The following is a 27,238-nucleotide window of genomic DNA, read 5'->3' on the forward strand; positions in this document are numbered from 1 at the left end:
TTTAGATAAGTGCTGGGGTGAAGAATGAAATCTGTGTCCAAAGAACAAATTGAAGCTTCCTGGCCTATCTGGGAATTAAATGAGCTGTTGCTTAAAAAGAACCTATGATGACCTCCTCTGGCAGCACATTCTAGTGTTCTGCCACATGGACAGTGAGGAGTGTTTTCCTAATGACCTGCATTAAAAGGAGAGGCTCCACTTCCCTGAAATGATTTACTATATAATGTGTCATGAATTAAATGCAACAATGTCAGTCCTTCCAGCTCCCTGATTACATAATCCAATTATATTGTTCTTAAATAATTCCTCTCCAGACTACAGCTTTATCTACAAATGGCGAGAATGGGTCAGGAAAGAATCATAGTTAATATTGTTTACTTCTTAGGGTTATTACTGAAGGCATCACATTCATCCTGAATTCACATTCATCCTGAGATAGACCATGGCCACCCAGGGAGTTTTTATGTGCATCTGACCCATTTTCATTTGTTCTGACTTTGCATTATGTTAATCAACAGCAGAGATTGATTATTTTGCAGAAAGTGGAAAGGTCAGAAGGATGAATTAGCTACCAAATTGTCGATGAGGAGCCTCTGTATTCCTTTGAAAAGAAGGTTCTAGTAGTAGTAGGTAGGGCAGAACTAAGTTGGAGGGAATGAAATATAAATTAATTAAATCCTTCCCATCTGAATTTTAACACCTTTTCTGTAAGAAAATCTTACCTGATTCCCCAGACTAGGTCACTCTGGAATATACTCTCTATACCTTTTACTTCAGGTTCATGGAACTTACCGTTATAATTACAAATTTACTTGGAATGAATTTCGCCTCTCATTTTTTTTTTAACAAGTCTCACCAGGCAGTGAAATGTAGTGTTTAAAAAGATGGCTTCTAGAGACTCATTTTAAATCCTATCTTGGCTTCTTACTAGTTGTGTGACCTCAGTTTTATCCTCTGTAAAATGGGCACATTAGTAGTTCCTACATCATAGAATTATTGTAAGGATTGAATGAATTAATAGTTGTAAAACACTTAGAACACCACCTGACACGCAGTGAAAATTCATCCAATAAGTGTTACCTATTATTATTCTATATTAATGTTCTATTTTATTAATGTCTGCCTCCCCCCTCAAATTCTAAGATCTGTGAAGAGAGAGGGCAAGTCTGTTTTGTTCATTCCCATTACATTCCCAATGTATGTTACAGTGCCTGACATATACTAGCAATTCAACAAATGTTTTCTGTATAAAAAAATATCTAAAATATAGTGCCTAGAAAATGAGATACTCTGGAAGTGAATATGACCTCAGACACCAAAGGATTAAATTTTGCCTCTCTAAGCATTCCATTAAGGTATCAAATGAATGAGCCCTATTCTATCAGAAAATACTGTATGAGAATATTTTAGGAAACATGATTTGATCCACAGTTATCCAATTTTGCAGTAAAGAGCCATGCCATAATGAGTTTTTTCAAATACTATCTAAAATGTATCATCTTTTGGGGTGCCAGGGTGGCTCACTCGGTTAAGTGCCTGCCTTCGGCTCAGTTCATGATCCCAGGGTCCCGGGATCGAGCCCCACATCTCATCGGGCTCCCTGCTCAGCGGGGAGCCTGCTTCTCCCTCTCTCTCTGCCTGCCGCTCTGCCTACTTGTGTTCTCTCGCTCTGTCAGATAAATAAATAAAATCTTAAAAAAAAAAAGTATCATCTTTTTAGGACAATAACAAAGCAGCATGCTGTTCGAATACAATGACAATTGTTTCTAATGCTCAGTAAATATAGTCACTTGGCATTAGTATGTTCCTTTTAAAGAAAGCCCTTTGTCTTGTGTTTTTACACGCGAGAGAAAACTAGAGAAATGGCCACAAAGGAGGTAAATGTTGAGAATAAGAAATTTAGAGACCAAGATAGAATCAAGAGAGAGACAGGGATGGAGGTGGAAGTGGGGGCAAAGGGAGCACCAGACAGGCTTGGATGGAGACAGAGGTAGCAAAGAAAGACAGATTTCTGTAGGTCAAGCATCCCAAACTAATTCCATGGGGACAATTTCTGGGATATGTCTTATCAGTCAAAAAATGAGCTTTTGGAAGTTTTTAGAGAAAGGTAAGTTTTATATGTCATAGAGAGATATCTTGAGTCATTGTCAGTCAATCAACAAATGCCATTAAACAGTATATCCTCCGGGCGCTCCAAAAGCTTTCAGCTTCATAGAGAGTGTTGAACAGATCCATCAACAAATAAGTAAGTTCATTTCCATCACTGACCAGTGCCCAAGAACATGACGTTGTGTTCCATGAAGGTGATGGATTTAATGGTGGGTGGTTCATGGGGAGGCAGCTAATGTTAAATAGAAAGCCCAGAAATAAACTGAATGGGAAGAAATCAGAGAGGGAGACAAACCATGAGAGACTCTGGATTCTGGGGGAAACAAACTGAGGATTACAGAAGGGAGGGGGGTGAGGGGATGGGGTAACCAGCTGATGGGCATTAAGGAGGACACATGTTGTGATGAGCACTGGGTGTTATATGCAGTGAATGAATCGTTGAACACTACATCAGAAACTAATGATGTACTATATGTTGGCTAACTGAACACTAAAAAAAAAAAAAAGAGCCCAGAAATTTGAGCTAAGACCTGAATGTTGAGAAGGAATCAGCCATCTGGGGGAAGTGTGCTCGCTTTGCATAAAAAAGGAACAGCAAGAATTGTGCTGAAAGTTGGTTGTCCAAGTTGCCCCCTCCCCCCTCCTCCACGCCATGTATAGCTGTGCCTCTGAATTCAAGTAAACAGAAGCCTGATTACTTGCTTTTTTATGCTAAATGCGAAGATATTTCCAGTTGTGCATAGTAATAATAGGTTATTTTTAAGTTTAAAAATCCTAATAAAACTTCTATCTTCCTTTATCTGTCCTCTTCTTTCTCTTAACATATTCTTCTTTATTTACTGTCATTTCCATGTACTTTGTTAGAATACCTTTCTCGGTTGGTCCCTGGGATTCCAAAGTCATTTCTCTGGGGCTGTTATGGTACTTCACTTGAAATAACAGATGAGCAACTGAACGGTCGCCTCAACGTTGATACCTCTGTATATTCAGTTATGTTTTAGATGCATCAGTGTTGGACATTTAAACAAAGTCAACTATGAATAATTTATAAAGCACAATAAATATTTCCCTGCAACCATCTTTAGTGTAAAGAAAATGAGTGACACACTAAGTTTGCACATGTCATGATTCACTTGTATTTCTAAACAGTGCCTCGGGCACCTATGCCGTTGAGCAATTCTGTCAATCTTCTCAGCATTCAGGTGCCACTTTCCTGATTGACATCAGAGAATGTTTGTGTCATCTGGAAGGAGAAGATTTTATGGGAAAGCAGATAATAATTACTTTTGCCTCTAGAGAGAAACCCTATTAGTTAAATAGGAAGGAAAATGACTCATCAAAAATAGGCCCACATCTCAGCTGAAAGTCAGGCTTCTCTGTCTAAATCTAAACTACACATCACCATTTGTTCATTCAAGCAACGAATCTTTGCCGTGAGTCTCTTCTGGGTACTGTTATTCGGGATTTTACTATAAAAGACAATATATCTAGCCCCCAAATGATCAGGGAAGGAGAGAGATGAGGAAAGGAGGAATGCCTGTGTCATGTTGTAAGCGGCTGGGGAATGTGCAGAGTGCGGAAGAGCAGCAGATAAAAGGGAGGAAGTAACGCAGCTCGAGGGTGAGGCGAGTCGGCCATGTTTAACTGAAGGAAAGCTGCCTGGAAGTTTGTGAGGCCAAAAGAGCGGTGAAGAGTGTTCCTGGCGGAGGAAGTGAACTACCCACGAATGTGGAGGTGACACAGCCGGAGCCCTTGGGGAGGTCCACGTTTGGGGGGATGGCTTCCAAGATAAAAGGAAACTGATACATTTAGGCAGTAGGATAAACAGGACAAGATGACACCACTGCTGTGCTTCCGGGGGGATCAGCGTGAGGGTGAGAATATGTAGAACGTCACTGACTGCTCTGACGGACCCTGCGTGATCTGGAAAGGGAGGCAGGAGACAGGACCCCGGGGTTCTCCAGGACCAGCCCGGACACAGAAAGGGGAGAGAATCATCAACATTGTGAATTTAGCATTTTGAGTGCCGTTCTATATTACAAAGACAGAGTTATCAATTCCCTTTTTTTTTTTTTCCCTGGAAATAATAAAGACCTCTCAGGGTCCCTGTTCTCTTTTTGGGTCTGTGCTCCATGACTGACTTAGAAAACTTAGTGATGGTCTTTGGAGGTTCTTCCCGTTTGAAAGCCTGAAAGCTTTTGGCAGGAGTTTCGAAGAAAATAATGCCAACAGAGGCTAAAAAATGTTAACTGAATGACTGTATAAGGACAGGAAATAATTCCAGAAAGACATAATTCCAAGGCTGACGCAGTACATCAGATGGAAACCCAGAAAACTCATTGTATTTGATTTGATTCTTTTTAGCACTAAATATATTAGTAATTAATTTTTCTGTGCTCTCAGAATATGATGTGATTATATATGTTTGTCACAGTGGGGAAGAAAAATTATTGAATTCATAAATAAATGCACTCTTTCTACCTCTCTTATAAAGGGCGGTTATTTGTGGCTTAAGGACTACAGAGAGATTAGAGTGTGCAAGTTTGGGCTGAGCCTGAATCTTTCCTTTAAAATTCAGGAGATAAAATTCAACACAAGCAGATACTCATAAGTATTAAAATGCAGTCATATTCATTAAAGATCATAAGGAAGACAGGGCACCTCAAAAAAATTAGTAACCTTCCTAATTTGAGAAATGCTTTTAAATCATTCTTACCCTTTAATTCATGGCATTCCTTAAACGGTACAGGAATTTGTGTTAGGTGAACCTTAAGGTGAACTTCCAAACCAAATGATAAAATCATAAGTACACTAATTGGCTTTTGGTAGATCATTTAAACTTAATCGTTCTGCCCTATCTGGTTATTACTGGGCTTGAATGGATACAGGCATGATTTGACAAGTGAGTTCACAGCAGGGCCAGATGCAGTCCAAATCTTAAATTTGATAACTAGCCAACTAGGTCTTTTTTCATTTCATAATCAGTGACAATGCTCATACTGACCCTCCTGGAAGAACATAGACCCATTCGTTCAGGATTCATTGTCCTAGACCTGAGGTCGCCACAACTGCTTAAAGAGCCGCTGAGTTTGATCACTAATTCATGAGAAAGTATTGCCTCTGTGACTAGAGACTTTAAGAACTAAATTCAACATTTCCAGTGCCCTCTTACTCTGAACCAGGATTTGAAAGGTACAAAGAATTAATTATGCTAATGTGTTCCTGGTAATGCAAGTGAAATAAAATGTCATTGCAGCAAAGCTTAATCATAATTAGTGGATCACAAGTTTTGAAATAAGGTGCTAAAATGGAAATTTACTGAGATACTGTTTAATGGCATGCTAATACTCTTTATGGTGTTAAACTGGTCAATGTCAGGTAGCAGGCAATGAATGTAAGTATATACAAATTTTTTTAATTTCCAAATGAAATAAGAAGCTGTTATGCAATTAAACTGATTTTACAATTGTGAAATTAATCTAGGGCGCTAAACCAGCATATATGAAAGCCATATTACATCACAATTAGTTGAACCATGGTTTAAATGTACAAAACCTGTACTTGTATCAGTAAAAAAAAATGGCTTAAGGAATTGAGAAAAAAAGCTTATGTCAACTGTGGTGTCAGTCCTAGAGGGTATTCAAAAATAGAAATAATCAGCATTTAGCTGAGTTTTCATTCTCACTGTAATAAAGCAAATTAGCATGTGACATAAGCCATCTCTTAATAATAGTTTCAAGCTGCATTGACATAAAGTAATCAAATTTCCATAGGAAATTTAACTTGCATGCTAGACAGTTTAATTATCTGGTGCACATTTCAATAGTTCCCATTATAAGAAAATATGCCAGAGTTTGTCACCGAGAGTGTCTATAACAATAGTTTGAACACTTCGATAAATTTTAATTATCTTATAAATCATCTGCCTGCTGATACATACAAATTGTACATTCATTCAGATATTACTTAATTTGACCAAAACCTGGGTGGTGAAATAGTAACTAAAATCACTCTTAAACTAACAACTTTATTCCAGAAGTTCTTAAAATATAAAAATAATCTTATCTTTTTGTAATATGAACATTAAAAAGTTGGCATAGAATTTGACAATTAAATCTAACTTTAATATCCGACTCCAGAAATGCCTCCTTTACCTCTCTGTAGGTTATTGATCCTGCCACCCCCTACTGTCCAGAAAATAGATATGCAAACGGATCGTGTCATCTGTTTTGTTTTTTTTTTAAGATTTTATTTATTTATTCATGAGAGACAGAGAGAGAGAGAGAGAGAGAGGCAGAGGGAGAAGCAGACTCCCAAGGAGCAGGGAGCCCGATGCGGGACTCGATCCCAGGACCCTGGGATCATGACCTGAGCCGAAGGCAGACGCTTAACCATCTGAGCCACCCAGGCACCCCTGTCATCTGTTTTTATAATGCTCCGCAAAGTGTTTGTAAAGCACCTTCACAGGCATAACATCATGTGATCCCCCCGCCCTGAAGTAGTTGGTTGACTATTAGTAATTATTCTCTCGTCACAGTTGAAGAAATGGAAACCACAATCCCCAGAACAGTCCTGATCTCAAAACCAGTCCACAGCCTCCTCAGTACTGCTAAAGCTGATCCATTTTGCTTATAGGATGGTCTTGATGTATGTTACTCTTATTTTAGACAAAATTGTGAAATGAGAGTTAGGCTCTTTTTTTGAGGTCAAAGTATCTTAAAAGGGGCTTCAAGAAGTTGGTGAAAGTGGGCACACTGACACAATGAAAAGGGATGGGAGATAGCCTGACACCGTGGCAGGAAAGAGAGAAAATACACTTTCTAAAGAGGCTCAAGAGTTCCAGCATCGCCATAAGCTCAACTCCCCTTGGTTCAGTCAACGTCGAACGCCTGCTGGCCCCATGGCCCTGCAGTCGGTACAAAGACTACTGCAGACATCAAAATGCTGTGAGTCATCAAGGAGGGATCAACTGTGTCAGCCCAAGGAAGTGTACTAGTTCTTTTCACAACACTGATAATGATAATGATGATAATAATGAGGAGGAGGCTGATATTTACCAAATATTTACTACATATCAGGCATGTGACATAGCCTCCCTAATCATCATATTCTCCCTCCATCTAGCCTCCTCTTCCCCTCGCATTCATCCGTGGTCCCTTGACCTCCACCTGTAGATTTGGTCCTGCCCCAGTGTCCAGGGCTTGTCCAAAATGTGAACAAGAATGCTGTGATGATATTTGCCTCTTAATCTAAAACCGAAAAACCAAATCACCATTCCTTTTAGTCTGGCTTAGACTTTGGGCCCTGTTTCTTGTCACTGGTCTCCTGCTTTATTTCTAAACTATCAATTTGTGTCCTGGTGGTGATGATAGTACCCTATAGACTTTAAAGTCCGTGAAAGAAAAGACAGTATCAGTCTTAATCACTACTCTAGTCTGAATAGTCAGCATCCATTGACTGGCACAAAATAGGTGCTCAAAGTACGTATTCAACTGTTCGTTAAATAAACCAAGTGGACCACCAGTCTAGCCCTTACACTTAGATTCTCTTGGTTTTAACGCTCCTAATGTCAGCAGCAGCAGCATTGCTATGAACTACCACTTACTATTTACTGTGTGCTGATGCTTTAATGTATTATGTTATTTAATCCTCACAAACCTTGCAAGGTAGGTAGTAACATTTTCATTGCACAGAAAAGGGAAGTGAAGCTCCACGAGACTGAATGATTTTTACAAAGTCTGTTACACACAACTGGTAAAAGAACCACAGTTCAAACAGAGATCTGAGTTACTCCACATAGAGCCGCTGTGTTCGCCTCTGGACTCTCCTGGGAATTGCTGTGGCCTTCTGAAACCCAGACCAAGGTTTTGGATCTTCTTGCTTGCTGATAGTCTTTCCTGATGTCAGATGCCTCCCTGTCCTTGGCTCACCCTTTCCTGTGTTGGGACATTTTGCCTGAGCTGACTGCTCTCCTAAGCACCATACGACTACATATCTTCGGTAGCCACATCCTTTTGATCGAAGCCCTCCATTCCCCAAGTATACTGGTAACAGTTTGAAGCACCAGAAGTTGCCCCCCTGGGTAGGGTATATCTTAACCAGGGCTCAGAGAGTGAGTGGCAGCCAGAGACTTTAAAGATTATAAAAGGTCAGGTGAGAGAAACAAAATATAACCACCTAGATACAAAAGGCAGAAATGGGGTGGAATATGGATGAACAAATTGGGTATCAATAATTAAATGGAAATCGAATGAGAAAAAAAATGTGTGATCAAAAGCCGAGTGCAGATAACTTGAGTAATCACCACAAACCAACCTGCTATGCCCCTGACTTCCTTTTTTGGAAATCAGCCTGGAATGAAGAAGGATTAAGTTGGTTCAAAGGGTATAGCATGCATGCTTCCAGTGTTTCTTCTACCTGGAGACATGCATTGCTCCGTCCATTGCCCGGCGTGTCATAGGCTTTCAACACTTTTTGTTGGATGAATAAATCAGCCAGTTGTTTTTGAAGACAATGTTATGCATGCCAGCATTTCCTCCTAAGACCAGATCAGTCTAACCAGTTTCCTCTCTATTCCAGGAGGTGAATTCTAGTCTTCCCCATACTGCTGCAGTGAAATAGACTGCACCCAGCCTGACTGGCAATATTATGCCCACTGCACCAGGCATCCATATTCCTGCCTTCTGAAGCATTCATTGTGTTCTACTACTTTTTATGTTACTGTCTTATATATCACTCAAAAATCCTGAGGGATATGTCCTAAGATCTTTGCTGATACCCTCATACATTATGGTAGAACACCATTACAGATTATAGTTTCCAACCACGAAATTCAGTAGAATCTAAACGAAAAATTTAAGTGAGCCTTCCCAAACTTTCTTCTTCTACCAAACACAAAAACAGATGTCATTAATTAGACAGCTGACTTTCTTTGTTCAACTGCTGTTAATGAAGAAATACAAGTCTTGTCATTTCACAAGAGTTGCTGCAAATGGAAGGACAAGTGAAGAAAACTGCTGGGAAGCCATGTGCCTGCTGGGTGGCAGATTCAACCCCTCCCTGGCTCCCAGGTGCCAGCCACAGGGGGCACGTCATTCTAACCCATGCCGTGACACATCTTTTTTTTTTTAAGATTTTATTTATTTATTTGACAGAGAGACACACAGCGGGAGAGGGAACACAAGCAGGGGGAGTGGGAGAGGGAGAAGCAGGCTTCCCGCTGAGCGGGGAGCCTGGTGCGGGGCTCGATCCCAGGAGTCTGGGATCATGAGCTGAGCTGAAGGCAGACGCTTAAGGACTGAGCCACCCAGGTGCCCCTGCCATGACACATCTTAAAAGTGACTGGATTCCAGGATTACTTGCAAATAATCGGAACTGCCAATACTGTCTATAAATGTCGAGGCTCTACCTCACAAGTGCTTATCAAGGGAAAGGAGCAGGATGGAGTACTAGCCAAAAGCACAGGCTTTCAAGTCCTACAAAGCTGGGATTTGGATCCAGGCTCTTATTTCTTAGTAGCTGCACAACCTTGGAAAAATTACTCTTTCTGAGCCTCATTTTTGTGTTTATTTAAAACTAATCATTGTTGTCACCTCATGAGGCCATTGTAAGAATAAAATAAGACAATATGCATAAAGCACCAGGGCTATTGGTAGATACTAGCTCTTCATTTGTATTATTATTTATTAGATTACAATTTCTGGGCATGGACTATGCCTTCTGTTTACCTGAATCCCTAATGCAATGGTAAAAAAAAAAAAACAGTTCATTTATTTAAAAGCCTGGGCTTCTAAAGGAATAAGCTTTAATTTTCAGAAAAATAAAAGTCTTGTGTATAATATAGGTCAAATGAGATGTGAGATAATGAAAAACCACAAACCTCCCACAGCCTCCTTGGCTGAGGAGAAGTGATAGCAGGGAGAACACCAGTTCTGAGCCCCTTGAACACTTCCAGTAATTAGCAGACTCATGAAAGGAAGGGAATTTCATCTCTGTTAAAAGTAGTGGAAATATTATGCTCATTTGAGCTTTCTGAGCTTTGGCCTAGAAGGCAAAACTAAATGGTTTGCTTGCCCAGGAAAGGCTGAGAGAATTCCATTTTTTTCTTCACTCTCAAAGCAAACCTGGCTTCGTTACCTCTTTTCTTCTGTCAGGGAACGTCTCAAAGCATCTGGCAAGCTCTTGACTGCAGCCACTCCTGTTTCTGAAACTTTTACTGATCCAGAAAATAGCTGAATCTCTGCTCTCGGGAAGAACAAAGATTGATGGATTTCCAGCAGTTGGCGCCAAAAGTTCCTTAACTTGTAAAGTGACACTAGAACCAGTACCAAAGAAAGAAGGGGCTTGGGGGCTTTTTTCTTTGGGCGGGAGGCAGATACTCTGCACTGAACACAGTGTCTCCCAAATAAATAGCCTCCCCTAGCCTGAGACAGAGTTGGTGTTTTCCTGCTAGGGATTGGTGTAATTGGTATTAGTAAAAGATGCGTATTGCAGGGACTATTGTGTGAAAATAGCCGAAAAGGAATAATAACAAAGAAAAAAAATACATTGCAGTCACTTTAAAAGCACTTCCAACACAGTGACTTAACTCTAGGCAAATTGTAATAGCTACCACTTCCTAGGCCTTCCCTGTGCACCAGGGAGATGGGGAATTTATGACTCAGAGACACTAAGTGACTTGAAGAAGGCTGCTCGGCTTATAAATAATGGAGCCAGAATTTAAGAGATTACCAGGATTACTGTCCCCAGAAAAGGAGAGACAAGCTCAGGTGACTGAAGAAGACTGTGGCCGAGCCCCAGATTTTGATAGAAGTTTTATTTACTATTAGGCTTGAATTTTAGTGTTACAAGTTTTCATATCTGTGTGTGTGTGTGCGTGCGCGCGTGCGTGCACCTCTGCTTTTATTATTATATGGTGAGAAACTGGAAGATGTTGCATCTGAGGCTACTAGATAAATACATCACTAGATGCTTCCAAACTATTATTTAATAAATATTTGCTTGAAGAATGGTGTTAAAGGATAAGTCTGTTAAAGGATTAACTTCAGCAACTGGAATTTCTTAATAGAATTGTCTGTGGGGACGAGTGTGATTATACAGATTAATAATTATCCATGGCGGGGGAGGGAAGGTTGTCCTTCATTTTACTACCATGTCACTCTCATGCCAAATGCAGTTGTTTCTGCCTGGTGCTAAATGCTCAATATGATTAGCTAATTTCACTTCTCTATTTAGCAAGAGAAGAATATTTTCATTTCTGCTTTCATTAAAGTTTGCTCCTTACATACCTATTTAATGAATCCCTCTGAAGGAAGTTTATGGAGGAGGCTTTGTTCCAACTACGGGCAAAATATTGGGTCTTGAAGCTCTGCTGGAATTGGTCGTCTTCTCAGTCTTTCAGTGCAGAGATTATTATCATAGCCTAGGACTTGAGGTGAGCAAAAGAAAACTGCGTTTGACAAATACTATCTCTGATTAATTAAGAATCGTGTGATAAGAGATGGCTGAGTTATGGTCTTTATCCCAAGGAAGCTTCCAGTCTAGTGTGGGAGATAAACACTTAATTGATAGCTACAGTCTGGTGTGAAGAGTTCTGTATTAGAGAGATGAGCAAAATGAGACCATGACACAGACATGAGATGATTAATTCTGCTTGGTCAGGAGTCAGAGGAACAATCAAATTGACAAAAACCCAATTCACCATTACAGGAAATCAACAGGGCAAAAATATTGTGAGAAAAAAAGATCAACAGTTAATGTCAACTATACTTCAATTTTTATTTTTAAAATAAAAAAAATTTAAAGTTTAACAACAGCAGAAATGGTAGTAAATGTTACATGAACTAGTTTCTGGAAATCTGCGTGGAAGAGCTGAGCTTTGAAGAATAAATATGAGTACAGGCAAAAGCATCCTGGAGATGTTGAGAGATCAACATACCCCATTTGTATAGGTGTGAAAATGCTCACTCTGATACAAGAAAAATAAATTGTCCACCATGACTCATCTTGGTCTGCATGTTTGGAGTGTTGGAGGTGAAGTTAAAGACTAGAAATGGCCTCCTAAGCCATACTATTGATTCTGAAATTTGTTCTATGGGTGACTCAGAGGTCATGGTGCAGAAGAATGGTATGGTCATATTTATGTTTTAGAAAGAAAGCTGGCAACAGAATAGGGAGCTGAGGCCAACAAGATAGTTGGGAATAATTTGTTCCTGCCAGCTAAATGTAGAACTTGCCCTCCATTCCTTTTTGCTTCTGGAAGAGGGTTAAAGCAGAGGAGGAAATAGGAAGGAAGAAAAGCTAAAAGAGGACAAGAAGAACATTCTGGAGGAATTTATATTGATTAATAGTAGGTGTGAAGAAGGGAAGCTTCCATTCCTCTCACCTCAAGATTTTGTATGGTGGCATCTCAAGCCTGGAAACCAGGAACTACCTCTTGGATGCTATCTCCTGGTTTCTAACACCCCTCCCTTTTTTGCCTCTCACATCTGAGCGTGTCATTAAATTTTAATGAAAAAAGAAAAGAAAACTTTTCTCACGTCCTTCCTGCCATGACCAACACTGGCTTCCAGTTTAAATACTTAGCACCCAATCAAGATGCTGAAGGGCTTATTTTCCCTCTCCCTGTTGAATGCTGCCCACAGATGATTCTCCAGAAGTTCTGCTTTTATCATTACAAACCCCGCTCAAAAGCTTAATTTGAAGGACAAAAGCTAAAGTCTTAGAATAAATTTTAAAGCTCCATCCTACCTACCAGCATGATTGCTCTCATTTACTGCCTTTGGCCATGGTCTTTCTCCCATAAATCCCTTCTGAATCTTCACCTCTTAGTCTGCTCATATTAAAATTCTTTTGGTGTTTCATAGAATTAAAAGTTCAGCTCAAATCTTTCTCGTTACACATTTTTACGTGGGTAAGGGGAGGCCACACTTACCTTTTGTTCAGCGCTTAAAACTTTATTGAGAAAACCTTCCTCATTTCTCTACATATAGTGTTTGCCTGAATGTTTAGAAGTTCTCAAAAATAGTCCTATAGTCTAATAGCTTCCAGTGGGAACATGTTTAGTTCGATTCAGTCAATATTTATTGTGCACCTAGTATGTGGAAGGTATTGTGCTAAACATTCTCAGGATGTCAATGTTAAGGGATAAGTAAGTCAAATGTCTGCTCTCAGGAAGAACAGTTAACAAATTTATTCATTGAAGAACTATTTCCACTTCACCTGGATGATTAGTGATTTGTGACTTTTCAAATAAGAAAAGATAATAAGAAAAATACTCTTCCTTCATTGATTTGGTGAATCCGATAAGTAGATGAAATTGTGATGGAAATTCCATAAATGTGTTTAAATGGCACACATTTCACATTTCACAGCAAAAATCCCCTGTCAGTAGACACAAATTCAATCAAGCCTTCACTACTAAACTATACACTTTATCCTAAGGTATATATTGCTAATTATAACAGAGGTCTTCATCCATTCGGGCTGTTATAACAAAATACCACAGACTGTGTGGCTTGTAAACAACAGAAATTGATTTCTCACAGTTCTAGAGGTTGGAAGTCAGAGATCAGGGTGCCAGTATAATCAAGGAAGAGCCCCCTACTGGGTCACAGCCTGCCAACTTCTCACTATGTACTCACACAGTAGTGGGGGCTGGGGAGCTCTCTCAAGCCTCTTGGGCATTAATCTTATTCATGAGGATTCTGCCCTTATGACTTTGTCACTTCCCAAAGGCCCCACCTCCTCCTACCATCACACTGAGCGTTAGGATTTCAACATGAATTTGGGGGGAACACAAACATTCAGACTGTAGCGCCATTATATTAAAAATGCCTTCCTCAGAGGCTAAAAGTTTAGGAAACCGGTGTATCCATTTTCCACACCATCCTTATATAAGTGCCTGCACCATTTTAGACTTCTCTGCTATTTGTTTTAAAGGAAAGCAAACATAATTCCTTTTCATTATTTCACCTGAGAGGAGAATTTAACAAGTGAGTTAATAACAGCCATAGTTAGAAATGGAATACATGAAGGAGACAAGCTATAAGGAAGTAGACAAGCCTGATAAAAATTTAAGACCAGTTGCATCAGCCCTGACATTTACACCAAAAACCATTTGCCCTCTGGTACTCTTAGCAAGGAAAATCAGTTGTAAGGATTCAGTAATTCCATTAGATAGGAAACATAGTTTTCCAGATGATGGGAATTTTATCCCAGAGGTATTTGAATATCGCAGGGAAAAATAAAGGATTAAGTAAGCCTCATAAGAAAGCAAACATACCCTATGTTACCATCTTTGGCCAATGCTTTCTAATTCTTCTTTTTCATATCTTTAAATACAGAATCCCCTTCACCTACAACTGAGTTTAGAAAATTCATTAAGTTCTGATGCTGATGTCACTGTCTCAATCCTGACCATGAACAACTGGTACAATTTTAGCTTGTTGCTGTGCCAAGAAGACTGGAACATCACTGACTTCCTCCTCCTTATCCAGAAAAATTCCAAGTTCCACCTTGGCTCTATCATCAACATCACCACCAACCTCTCCTCCACCGAGGACCTCTTGAGCTTCCTGCAGGTCCAGCTTGAGAGTATTAAGAACAGTACGGCCACCATGGTGATGTTTGGCTGTGACATGGAAAGTATCCGGCGGATTTTTGAAATTACCACCCAGTTTGGAGTAACCCCCCCTGAGCTTCGTTGGGTGCTGGGGGATTCCCAGAACGTCGAGGAACTAAGGACAGAAGGTTTGCCCCTCGGGCTCATTGCTCATGGAAAAACAACGCAGTCTGTCTTTGAGTACTATGTACAAGATGCCATGGAACTGGTTGCGAGAGCTGTAGCCACGGCCACCATGCTCCAGCCAGAACTCGCACTTATCCCCAGCACGATGAACTGCATGGAGGCAGAAGCCGCAAATCTCACTTCAGGACAATATTTATCAAGGTAGGACACAAGGCCTTGTCTTACATCCCCACTCCCAGGGTTTGGACAGGAAGCAGAATTTCCCTCTCTCTCTCTCCCCTTTGCAGAAATCTTGACTTTGAGTAACTTTCAACTCTAATAATAGTATTTCTGAGAGGCTTCTGGTTACACAGGCGAGTACTTCCTGATCTGTCATCTGGAATTTGATCTACAGATTTGGAAGTGCATGGTGTATCGTAGGGAACACAGAGTCCTGCTTTTAAGGCCTGGCTTAGCCCCTTACTAGCTAGTTGTTCTTGGCAAATTGTTTAAAAACTCTGACCGTCAGTTTTCTAATTAATAAACTAGGATCACATTGAATAGTTTGATAGACGATATTTAAGATACCATGAAATTATATATGAAAAGTACCTAACACCGTGCTCAGCTCATAGTAGATACACAACAAATGTTTCTGTCCCTGCCCACTCTTTTATCAACAGACTTAGACAAATCTCTCGAAATCTATACAGAGAAAAAAATTAGTTGAGCAGGAAATGAATTTTTCTCTCTCTTCCCAGGCTGTGATGCTTAAAGCAGTGTAGAGTTGTAATTAAAGACATAGACCCTGGAGCCAGACTCTCTTGAGCTTGAATTTTAGCTCTGCCACTTACTGCTTGTGTGACTTGGTCAAGTTACTTAACTTCTCTGAGCCTTAGTTTCCTGTGCCCTATATCCATTTTTGTAAAATCGACATAACAATAGATCCTACTATCCATGGGGTCCTTGTAATACATAGGTGATAAGAGAGCTAGTTAGCTCGCTAGCTAGCTGGCTAGATGATCGATAGGTAATAGATAGCTGGACAGAACTAAGCGTTCTACAAGAGTTCTGTTGCCAAAACATGGAGTTATATGTGTGTGTGTATATAATATATATATATATATGTATGTATATACATAATTAGGTACCTCTAATTAGGTACCTTTTTATTTAGGCACCTTTCTTCTCCAGTTTCTCAGTCTGGTTCAAAAGCTAGAATGAAAAAGCCCATTTAATTTAAAGAATAACCCATAATATGGAAGTAGTTTTCATGATCCCTGGGAAAAGGAGACTATCCTTATTTTATTTTATAGGGGCCTGGTTTTTTTTTCATGAAAAGGACCACCTGTGATCAGAAAGACCAAATCAGAGAAATTTTTGCTCTTTTAGAGGTGAAGGCTTAGCTCCAGACTGGTCCCATTTTTAAAGTTTATTTACTTATTTTTAGTAAATTCTAAACCCAACTTGGGGCTCAAACTCACAACCCTGAGGTCAAGAGTCACATGCTCTTCTAACTGAGCAGGCAGCCCTCTTGAAGCAAGGACATCTTACTATACTGAGAAACAAAAGACAACCTCACAGTGTCTTGCCTTTTAGAAAGACTATTTGATGACTATTTGAGGAAATGTCAGGTGGTCATAAGCATTTTACACTTAATCTTACATATATGGACTGAGCACCTACTATGTGGAAGGCGACACGCTAAATGCCATATATTGGCAGTTTAATCACAGCCTATACAGTCCCTAAAGGGTGTTGTTAACACAATAAAATAATTCAAAATTCATTAATTAGAAAACTACTGATGATAAAATTAGATATTCTGTCATCATCTGAACTTTCCGTTTTCCCCATATTGTATTTGAATTTCCACAAGATTAAAGTATTTGCATATTTTATTTTACAGTTGCTATCACTGTTTTTGAACTAGCACATAATTGAGGCTCAGGATTTTATCTGGGATAAGAAAATTCTTCATAACAAAAATATAAGCAAAACTTTGATGTGTAATTTTGAATAGTCATTATTTTGGAAGGACAATCATAAACAGCAGACTGGAAAAACCCCTTATGAAAGCTACATTAAGTTATTTAGCATCTTTCTTCCTCATATAAAATGGAGAACACAAGAAAAATGATTCTGTTTGGATCCTAAAAATGTTTAGAAAATACAGGGAGAAATATTTGTTGACTTGGGTTGTATATGCCCTAGGGGTTCATTTTATCAAGATCAAACGGATCTTTCTGCTCCTCAAGGTTTAATTTATATTAAAATTATGTCCCTCCTTTCACAAGGATCCCATGGTACTTTGTACATGAAATTATATGATGGTATTTAGCCCATTCCATCATCATTATTTGTCTATGTGTCTGACTTCTGAGCTAAAGTATAAATTTTATTAAGTAGAGACACTATTATTCAGCCTAGTTTAATGCCAAGCACATAGCAGCCACTTAATAGACATTTATTGAAATAGAAGGAAGGAAAGGAAATTTTATATTATATTTACGTACTCTATTATCTGTGGCCATAGAAGAAAAATAGGTGGTTGGTAGATAAATACAATTTTGTCTAAATTAAAAACATAGTCTTTTTTTACTTTGGTACTTAGTGTCTTTCTTCTTTTCCTTTTTTTTTTTTTTTTTTTATGGAATGTTAAGTCTGTGGATAACCTTTGCCCCTGTGGCTTTTTCCAAATGTTTATTCCACAAAGTTTGAAAGTTTAAAAGAAGAGTGTAAGGTTTGGAGCCCAGCAGCAATTCACAATGTATAAGGGTCAGTGACAATGTTTTCATCTCTATAGATGTGTTTGAGAGTGAACTCTCAAGAACTTCAGGAAATATGCCTAGGACTTCTTAGGCTCCCTGAGGAATATGGTCCAAGAGAAAGTTTCAAAGTGTTCAGGAAAGATTCAAGAGAAGTGGGCTAAACCCTGGAAGGAGTCTTTATAATGAATAACTGAAAAGCTGCCCTAAGCCATAAAACATCTGTGGAATTTCCAACAGTCTTATTTATTTTTGTTGAATACAGTCTTTTAGGAAGTTCATTATTCTCAGTCCACAAGTCACATCTGCATACAGTAATTTTCTTAATTGTCCCTAAATTTTGTGAGGCTGACCCCACTCCTTCACTGTGTAATGAAAGTCATGAGGATAATGAGCCATGAATAGCGGGTGTCAGTTATGCAAGCTTTCATTTCTCACACAGTCATTTTCAGTTTGGCCTGAGAGAATTGTTAACATTTTAAAATGTTAATGAAATCGCCAAAAACACGGATTTTTCAGCATAGGCTTTAGACTTGAAAAATGATTTCTCATGACAGACTACATAGATGCAATTATAGGTATAAGGGATTTTATTCTTCCAGGGTCCCCACTCGCCAGAGCTAATGTCCATCATAAGTACATGTAGACAAAACCACTTGGAGGCTAAGTTCGTACTGTGATCTTTAACAATTTATTTTCAGGTTGTTTTATTAAATGTTAATTATTTGAAGCAATGATGTCTGGTATGTTATTCAGTAACATGAGTGTTTTTGTGCAGCCAATGACTATTTGTTGAACTAGGGTGAGGTAGACAGAATGAAGACATGCATCCTGCCATTTTCAAGCTGACAGCCTAGTGCCTGAGGTTGAAAAATAAGGAAATGATGATAAAACAAAAAGACACATGATTCTTAAAAATAAAGATATGTTCATATAGACAGAGGAGAAAATAATTAACTCTTCTCAGAGACTGAGGAAGAAAGACTGGAATTAAATCTTGCTAAACGAGTCATTTTCTGGTTTGGAGCAAATTCACAGTCATAGGAAATGGCAAGACCCTAAGGAGAAATTTGGTACAGTTGGAGCATACATTGCATATGAAGAGGATTTGACATGATTCTGGAAAAGTAGTTAATTTGACAGCATGCCACACAGGGCTTTTATGCCAAGCTAAGAAGTATGCATTTTATATGCATACTGGATGTCACTTGAATGGCAGAACATTAGCCGTGACATATTTATAAAGTTATAATCCTGTAAAGAATTAACCAGATAAAGTAATACAGCGTAAAAACCTTGAAAGTAATTTTTAATTTACATAATTTAATTTATGATAGAAAATTTACATTTTTAAATGTACGGTGGAAAAATTGTTTTTACATCTCAAAATTAGTTTTAGCCTTGCCTGCATTGTCTCCGTTATTGCATTATAAATGCCAGATTCTGGCGAAAGTAAGTGGAAGTTTGACCTACTGTTTCTAGGGTTAAGATTTGTCCATGCTTACTTTAGGCCCTGGATGCTCATGAATCTATTGTTCCTAGAAAAAGAGCTCCCTAGGGTTAGTCATAGCATGGTTGAAGACTGTTACCCTTTCTTTAAGGATTCCAAGAGTCTAAACACTTACGGACCCTCATTCTCTTGGCCTAAGAAGTCCCTTACCCTTTAGCTTACTAATTAGAGTCCTGATAGTTATCCTAGCTTCTCAACAGGCCATAGAATCTTGCCTTTATTCTTTGAACAGCTTCTGCAGGTGAGTTCTGTATCAAGTAGGCAGTGATTAGTTCACTTATTCATTCAAAACCATTTGTTAAAGCTTGCTAATATTAGGTGAGGCCTTTGGCTAATGCTGGAGACACAAAGAGTAGAAAACAGGGGCCCAGGGCGCCTGGGTGGCTCAGTTGGTTAAGCGACTGCCTTCGGCTCAGGTCATGATCCTGGAGTCCCGGGATCGAGTCCCATATCGGGCTCCCTGCTCAGCAGGGAGTCTGCTTCTCCCTCTGACTCTCCTCCCTCTCATGCTGTCTCTCATTCTCTCGCTCTCAAATAAATAAATAAAAGTTTAAAAAAAAAATAAAAAATTAAAAAAAAATTAAAAAAAAAAAAGAAAACAGGGGCCCTGCTCTCAGGAAGCTTACAACCCCCTTCTTCTGTTCTCTCGCTAAGAGAAGATATGCTCCTCTAATTATCCGTATCTTTTCATCCACTCTCTTTACCTAGCTGTCTATCATTCTTCATTGGGACAACACCCGTTCTACCATTATTGTCTGGCATTAGCTGTCATTATTAGGCCCCCTCCTCATTTGTCCTTGAAGAATGGTCCAGCATGCTAGAGACCCTTTCTCCTCCAAGCTATGTTCATCTTCATGCTTGCATGGTCAAGCAATACCAAGATTCACTGGCCTTTCATTCATAGTAAATGTTGCTTTATTTGCTGATTCTGCACATATTGTTTACACCCTACTATGTGCCAGGTATTGTGAGGCACTAGGAAACTTGAGAAAAGAAGACCAAAACAAATATCCATTCTAAAATCCCAAGATATAAATTGATGGGCCCCATTTTATTCCTGGACATTAAAAGAGTTCCAGAAGAACTTGAGGCTGCATGATATAATTCTAATTTTGGATGTTTTTGCCCACCTTTACAATAATTTGCTGGCACTGTGACCATAGCAACGTTATTTAATCTTTGGAAACTTTAATTTCCTTAACTGTAAGTATTCCCACCTTGAAAACTCTTAAGTGGTGTATGCCTAGGGTCATACAGCTAGTACTTTATAGGGGAAGATTTAAGCCAGTTTATCTAAATCCAAATTCCCAATTCAGAATCAATATAAACCTTCCTTAATTGGGATCCCATTACTTTGCAATTCATATTCTTTCAGTCAAAACTATATAAAATCAGCAGGCATGATGACCTGTGTATAAGCGTTCTTGTCCTGAGGACCCTACTGAGTCAAACTAGTTAGCCTATAGGTTTCATCAGGTACTTAGAAGAGATACAGTTGCATTGAACATGGGAGCCAGGGGGTGGAGGCTGGTAACACCGATTCCTTGTATCCCCAAGGAGTACCCATTGCTGTGAGGTAACCTGGTGTGTCCCGCCGTTACTCCTAAGTTAACACTCTCTGTTAGAGTGTCCAAGGTGTCAGTACTTCTAGAAAGCACATGCCTTGGGGTCGTGAATCTCAGGGACCAACACTTAAGGTCTGTTTCCAGATGTTTCCAGTAGGAACCCCTATCACTGGACTAACTTGACTGAAATCCTTTGAATTTGCCTCATTCTCTCACTTAAGTCATGCCAAGAGCTGAGTCTGAAATTTTCACTAAGTCATGGAAGCCTCAAAAAGGAACATTGGAAAATAGGTATTCCCTCAGGACTCTGTTTTGTTGAAAACAGTTGGACTAAGAAAATTTTGATGAAATTTGCTTAGTCCAGCATCCAGCAAGTTTTAAACTGTGGAATTTTTCCAAATTAGGAGAGCTTCCAAGCTTTTATTTGCCAGAGAGGAAATTGTGCTCTTTGTTGACTTTTTTACTTTGTATGCATCTACTATAAAATTTGGAAATATGTCAGAAAGAGGTATGAAAGTACAGAGGGTAATCCTGCAGCTCTACTCTGAATTCCAGATCTATCTGTCAGGCCACTTCCATCTGCAGACCCTATAACCCTTCAAATGGATGAGTGACTGGTAAATACTGCATGATGTGCCAATGCCAGGGCTATGCTGCTGGAAGGGGTATCAGCACCTGGGTTAGTGCTGGAGCCAGATCCAGAGAGCAAGAATGAAGTAAGTTGGGGTATTCCACAAAGCAACCAGGAGCAGTCCGAGGGTTGGGCACAGACCACAGTTGGGGAGAAGAGTCAAGGTCCATACCAAAAAGCAAAGGGAAAGGGAAACAACTTAAGGTTATGGAACAGACCTAACCACAATGTAAGAGAAAAACACAGAAAGAAAAAAGTGCCAAATTGTCACTTGTGGCGCACAAAAGAGTGTTCTATCCATGTGTCTGATTTTTTGATGTGTACTATTCACACCGATAGTAACACAGCCCAAAAGATATATTAACACAATCGCATAGGCTACTGTTTTTCTCCTCTTGGGGAAAAAACCAAGAAGGACAGGAGCTGTCCTTCTGCTGTACAGTTCACTTGTAAGTAACTTGAGTTTTGCTGATGTTGGCAAAGCGTAGACTCAAAGGATTCATATGTTTGTACATATGTATATTTAACATGTTATTAAATTGCTCTTATCCCTTAACTGATAGAAATTTATTTTAAAAGATGAGCTTTGTAAGTTGATGTGATCAGTGATTAAAATATGTGGGGGGCCCTCTGCTCTAAGGGTTGAAATTTAGCAATTTCTAATTCCTATTAAGTTCCTTATCATCAGAGAGGTTTCCCATTGAACTAATTTCTATTTTTGATACTATGCATTATTCAGGGTGAACAATTTGTAAATTGCAGATGCAAATACTTCCTGGCTGGCTGTTTTAGCCCTATTCTTCTGGCAAAGTGATGAAGAGCTCTTTAAGAGATACATGTCTGATCTGAGCAGAAGACATGTGTTTAATTTTATTTATCCCACAGACATCACTGAGCAGTAACTCTGGGCAGGCGCTGTGCTGTGCCTAAGATACAAAGATGGCTCGGTACTCTCTAGGTGCTTAGATGCACACTGAAGTCTCTTTCAGCTTGACAGCCTGCAGTGTTACAAAGCAGAGCAGTGGAAAGGGAGGGTTTGTTTATTCTTACCAGCCACTCTGTGGAAGAGACTGCTCTCGGAACATGGAGAATGTCAAAATCCACACCCTCACAGATTTATAGCCCACAAAGTCAAAGATGGAGGTGATCATCTGCCAAATGCTTGCACTTTAGGATCACTACGAAGGATTAGAGAGGACAGTGAAGGCATCATTTCACATGGATCTCAAGAAATCATCTGTGTTTAATATTTAATTTGGAGAGCTGGCCCAATCACGGAGAACAAAATGGAAGAAAGCAATGTCCTCCGGCAGAATTGGACCATGGGTAAGCTCTGTGGCAGAGGTGACAAATTCATGTCGTCCGGCAGGGGTCTGCTGCAATGAAAGAGGCGGCAAAGTCAAAGCTGAACTAGTAACAGCTGGCCATACAGATAGGCAAAGGGTCTTCGGGGCCGTTTAAAAAAGAAAAGGGAGATGGTGTAAAAGACATGAAAAGAATAAAGGGAGGTAAATAGATGGATTTCAGAAGGAGTGGGAGAGGGCCTAGAGTGGCAGCAACAACAACAAAAACGTAAAAATTAACTAGGGATGGTCAAGAGCTGATTCAAGACCACACCTCCTTTTAACAGGACAGAGTATTGGTGAATCTGTTCTCCCAAGTCCACCGGCAGGAAAAGAGGGAAAGAGAGGAAGAAGAGAAAATTCAGAAAAATAAAATAAGAGAAAGAGCCTAAAGAAATAATGAGATAACCATGGATTGACCCACATGTCAGAAACTGTGAGGAACCTGGAGGAAGGGGAAGTAATCCAGAGCCCGGGGAAGAGACACAAAATGAGGGTAATTTAGAGAACAAGGGGCACGAGGGAAAAGTCTTGGAGAAGGAAGGAAAATCACACACTCATGGATTAAAATGCAAACATAAAATATAAATAGCTAATAATTGAGAACCTGGATATCTATACTGATTGTAAGAGATCAGAACTGGGTGTGAGTTCTCTAAAAGACATAAGACTATCCAAAGACAGAATAGTTTGGGGCTCTCCAGTGAAAAAGAGCAGGAAAAAAACTGGATGAGTATGAGCTTGTCACAGATGTAAAAGTGTAGAACTTTGGAGGATGTGACTTTTGACCGGCAGATTCGTTACATGATTGTAGATAATGAATCATGTGAAGAAAAGATGGGATTTCTGAACATTAGTAGATCTCGTCCCAACTTCCCTCCCCTCCTCCCCCCAGGAAAAGGAGAATGGGAAACTTTAAGGATATTCCTTTGTCTCATACTAAAAGGGCTTTATTGAGCTTCTGCTCTAGTCAGTAGCTCTAGAGCTAAATTAAAAGGGACCAAGAAATAAATATTTAGATTCACTGTATAGGAACAAGTCAACCTGACAGAATTAGGTGGTGCTGCTGCTGGGAGGGAAGTTGGAGAGAATGTCACTAACCATAATAGAGGCGAAGGCAAAAATTCAAAATTAAGTTCTCACAGTCTAAAAAATTTTATAGAGCTTTATGGAGGATGAAAAAAATCTCTCAGTCCTTGGGGGGAGAATATTAAATATGATGAGATGATCATGGGAAGAAAAATTCAGCTCATTTTTCAAGATACAAGAGAATGAGGATACAGATTCTTTTAATGATACAAAAGAAAGTTCCCAAAGGGGAAAATACATTTTATGGCTTTACAGAGCAAAATAGATATGCCCGTGTACAAATAAGATTAATGGAAGGCAACGGTAGGGGAAAAACAAAACAAAACAAAAAAACAAAGATAAGAGGGCAATTTAAAAAGAAATAAAAAACAAATGAGAGAAGTAGATATACCAAAGATAAGTTGAGTGAAAAAAGATCAAAGTAGAAATAAATATCTGACCTATAAACACCTGGGCACCGAAGAAGACATGGGAGGTTGATGATGTATTTAAGCAATGGTTTGGTTTCTACATGGTCAAAAGGAAGACTGGAAACAATGGGATTATTACAGAATTAGTTCATAGGCAAGAAAAGGTACAGATTTACAAAAAATATAAAAAACATAATACTAGCAAAACTATATGCTGAATAAGAAGAAAAATCAGGGGGTAACAGATCTTAAAATTTGTTAAGAACATGGCAACATTATTTGTAGCGGGAGATTTTTATTTAACTTTAGTAAATTTTAGATGAAGTTTTTACCAAGTAAAAATAGTACATGAATAATGTAATTAGGTAAATTAAGATAAACACTGCAGTTAACATTCTCTTATTAAGGAATTATAGAAGTATTTGATACAGTTGATCACTGCCCCTCCTTGAAACATCTCTTTTGCTTGGCTTCTGGAACCCAACGCAATCTGCTCTTCTCTTAGCTTCTGGTTAACTTCTCAGGTCCCTTTGCTAGTTCTTCTTCAGCGGCACCACCTTCGAGTGTTCGAGTGCCCCAGATTTACTCCTGGGTCTTCTCATCTACAGTTAACTCATCTCGTGATCTCATTTGGTCTCCTTAAATACTGTGTCTTGGGGGATGGCTTTCAATTTCGTAGCTCCTGTTTGCACCTCATTCCTGAGCTCCACATGATCTCCAACTACCTACTTGACATCTGCCGTTGGATTTCTAGAAGTTACCTCCAACTTAACCTGGGCCAATTGAACTGGTAGTTCTCACCCACATCAAATCTGATTCTCCCACAGTTTTCTTTACCTCGGTGGCAATTCCATGCCTCCGCTTGCTCAGGGCAAAAACTTGGGTGTCATCCTTGTGTCTCCTTTTCCTAGCAACCATATCTGAGCCATCAGCAAATCCTATTATTCCCAGCTTCAAAGTATATCAAGATCCGACCTTCACTGCTACCATCTCAGGCTAAACCATCATCATCTTTTGTCTGAGTGTTGGAAACAGCCCCCTAACTGGTCTTTCTGCTGCTGCTCTTTTCTTCAGTTCATTCTCAACACAGCACTGTGGCGATCCTGTTAAAATGTAAGTCATGTCATATTGCTTCTCCTCTCAAAATCCACCTATGGCTTTCCACCTTATGCAGAGAAGAAACGAAGTCCTTACAATGACCCACAACATGCTATTTCCCCAACTCCCACTACCCATACATTTTCTCTGACTTTGTCTTAAACTCTTATGCCCCTCACTCCTATAGGTGTTCCTCAGGCAAAAGACACGACCCCACTTTAAGAAAGCTGGACTCGGTGCTCCCTCTACAGGGAATGTTCTATCTAGATCTCCTCCTTCTGGCTAGCTCCTTCCCTTTCTTCTGCTCTTTACGAAAATACCTCCTTCTTTGCTGGCCTCTCTAGTTTAAAATTTCACCCCACTGTTGCCAATCCAGACACATCTCATCTCCTTACTGTGCTCTATTTTTCCTCCTTTGCACTTAGCAGCTCTAATATCCCATACATAGTACCTATTTATCACATTTATTCTGTCTCCTTCAGTTGAATATAAGCTGCATAGATTGTCTGTTTTGTTCATTACTATGGCCCCTAACCCCTAGCCCCTAGCACAGTGCCTGGCACACAGTACTGTTGAATGAATCAATGATTGAATGGATGACGTGTTGTTTTTTTAACATCTTTGTTCATTTGTTTTAATGAATAAGAAAATTCTTTAATTAGCATGTCAAGTTTTGTGTGCAAATGTGGCTTCTAAAATATATCTTAAATGTATTAAACACTGATCTTGCTTATACTGTGAACTGTCTCAAAAACAGTTTTTATATAATTTGCAAAGTACACATTTTATCTTGGCTCCTATACAAATCGACACATATTCTTAATTAGCGAGATAACTGGGAGCTTTTACTAAAGTGATAAGTTACCTCAATGCAAATTAACTAATGAGCTTCATTCTTTTGAGCAGAGTGGTATCTTGGGAGGTGTGCTGATAAAAAACATAGATACCTGACTGCTTTGTTAAACACTAGACAGGAAAGGCATGGTGCTAAACTAGGCTCTTACTCAGGGAGAGATCCAAGCCCTTATCACACATGACAAAGCTATTGTAATATTCTTCTAAGTGGTCTCCTGGCCACCATCTCTTCCTTCCTATGTACACAGAGTACCTGTTTCCAGATCAGTATTACTAATGCAGACCTCTGCCTATACCGTTACTCTGCTCAGAAATCTTCATGACTCCCCTTTTCCCATTAAATAAAATCCAATCTCATAAAATGGACATGCAAAGCCTCTACAGTCTCCTTGCAATCTGCTTTTCCTATATTATTTTCTCCTGTTTTTCTACCCTGCTCTGCAATCAGATTTTTGTGCTTCCTACCCCTTGTTATATTTTCCACCTCCTTACCTTTCCTCATAACATTCTTGAAGCTGGAAGGTTTATTTAGAATTCATTTCTAGGCTAGAGCTGTAGTGTGATCAACAGAGAGTGTAGTGATATTATTGGTCCCCGTAACCCAGGCTCTAAATTTCTATTAAAAGAATTTAAGATCGCTTTTCTCCTTTTTTATACCCACATTGCTCTATGGGCTTACACTGAGCTGATATTCAGCTAAATACTCCGGGACTTAATGTGACCTTCCGTCAAGCTGAGTTTCACACATCCTTAGTGTGGTTTGTGGACAAAATGCAGCCCTCTGCATTTGGTGCCTTAAAATGACTACTATTCTTTTTGAAGACTATCTATCTCCTGATGATGCCATCATTTCTCCGCTTACACAGCTATTACCTTAGCTCTTGCTACCTTAAGCCCCTTATGAAACAAGCAGAGAGAGAAGGAGGGAAGGAGTATTATTCTTCACATATGAAAGTGTGCTCAGCCCCCTCCTCCTTCCAAACCATTTTCCATATAGCTAACAGGGGAAAAACCTTTTTAAAATCAAATCTGATGGTCCTGTCCTTCCCCAGATAAAATCCCCTCAGTGGCTCCCCATTACGTTCATCATAAACTCAGACCTTTTGAAATTCATTTCCCACCTTTGTCTTCCA

The 27,238-nt window shown here is 39.4% G+C and overlaps 1 protein-coding gene across 4 annotated transcripts in view; it reads left to right on the plus strand.

Moving 5' to 3' along the window:
• The window catches only part of GRIN3A (glutamate ionotropic receptor NMDA type subunit 3A), a 150,901-nt gene that overhangs the window by 31,057 nt on the left and 92,606 nt on the right, over window positions 1-27,238 (plus strand). For all 4 annotated transcript variants that reach the window (XM_025888376.2, XM_073876637.1, XM_025888377.2 and 1 more), the window contains one exon: window positions 14,454-15,058. In XM_025888376.2, the coding sequence (XP_025744161.1) occupies window positions 14,454-15,058 (605 nt within the window). The remainder of the gene's footprint in view (window positions 1-14,453; window positions 15,059-27,238) is intronic.

The sequence above is a fragment of the Callorhinus ursinus genome, unplaced genomic scaffold (genome assembly GCF_003265705.2).
Source record: "Callorhinus ursinus isolate GAN/ISIS: 27379988/994484 unplaced genomic scaffold, GSC_fseal_2.0 scaffold24, whole genome shotgun sequence".
Lineage (NCBI taxonomy): Eukaryota > Metazoa > Chordata > Mammalia > Carnivora > Otariidae > Callorhinus > Callorhinus ursinus.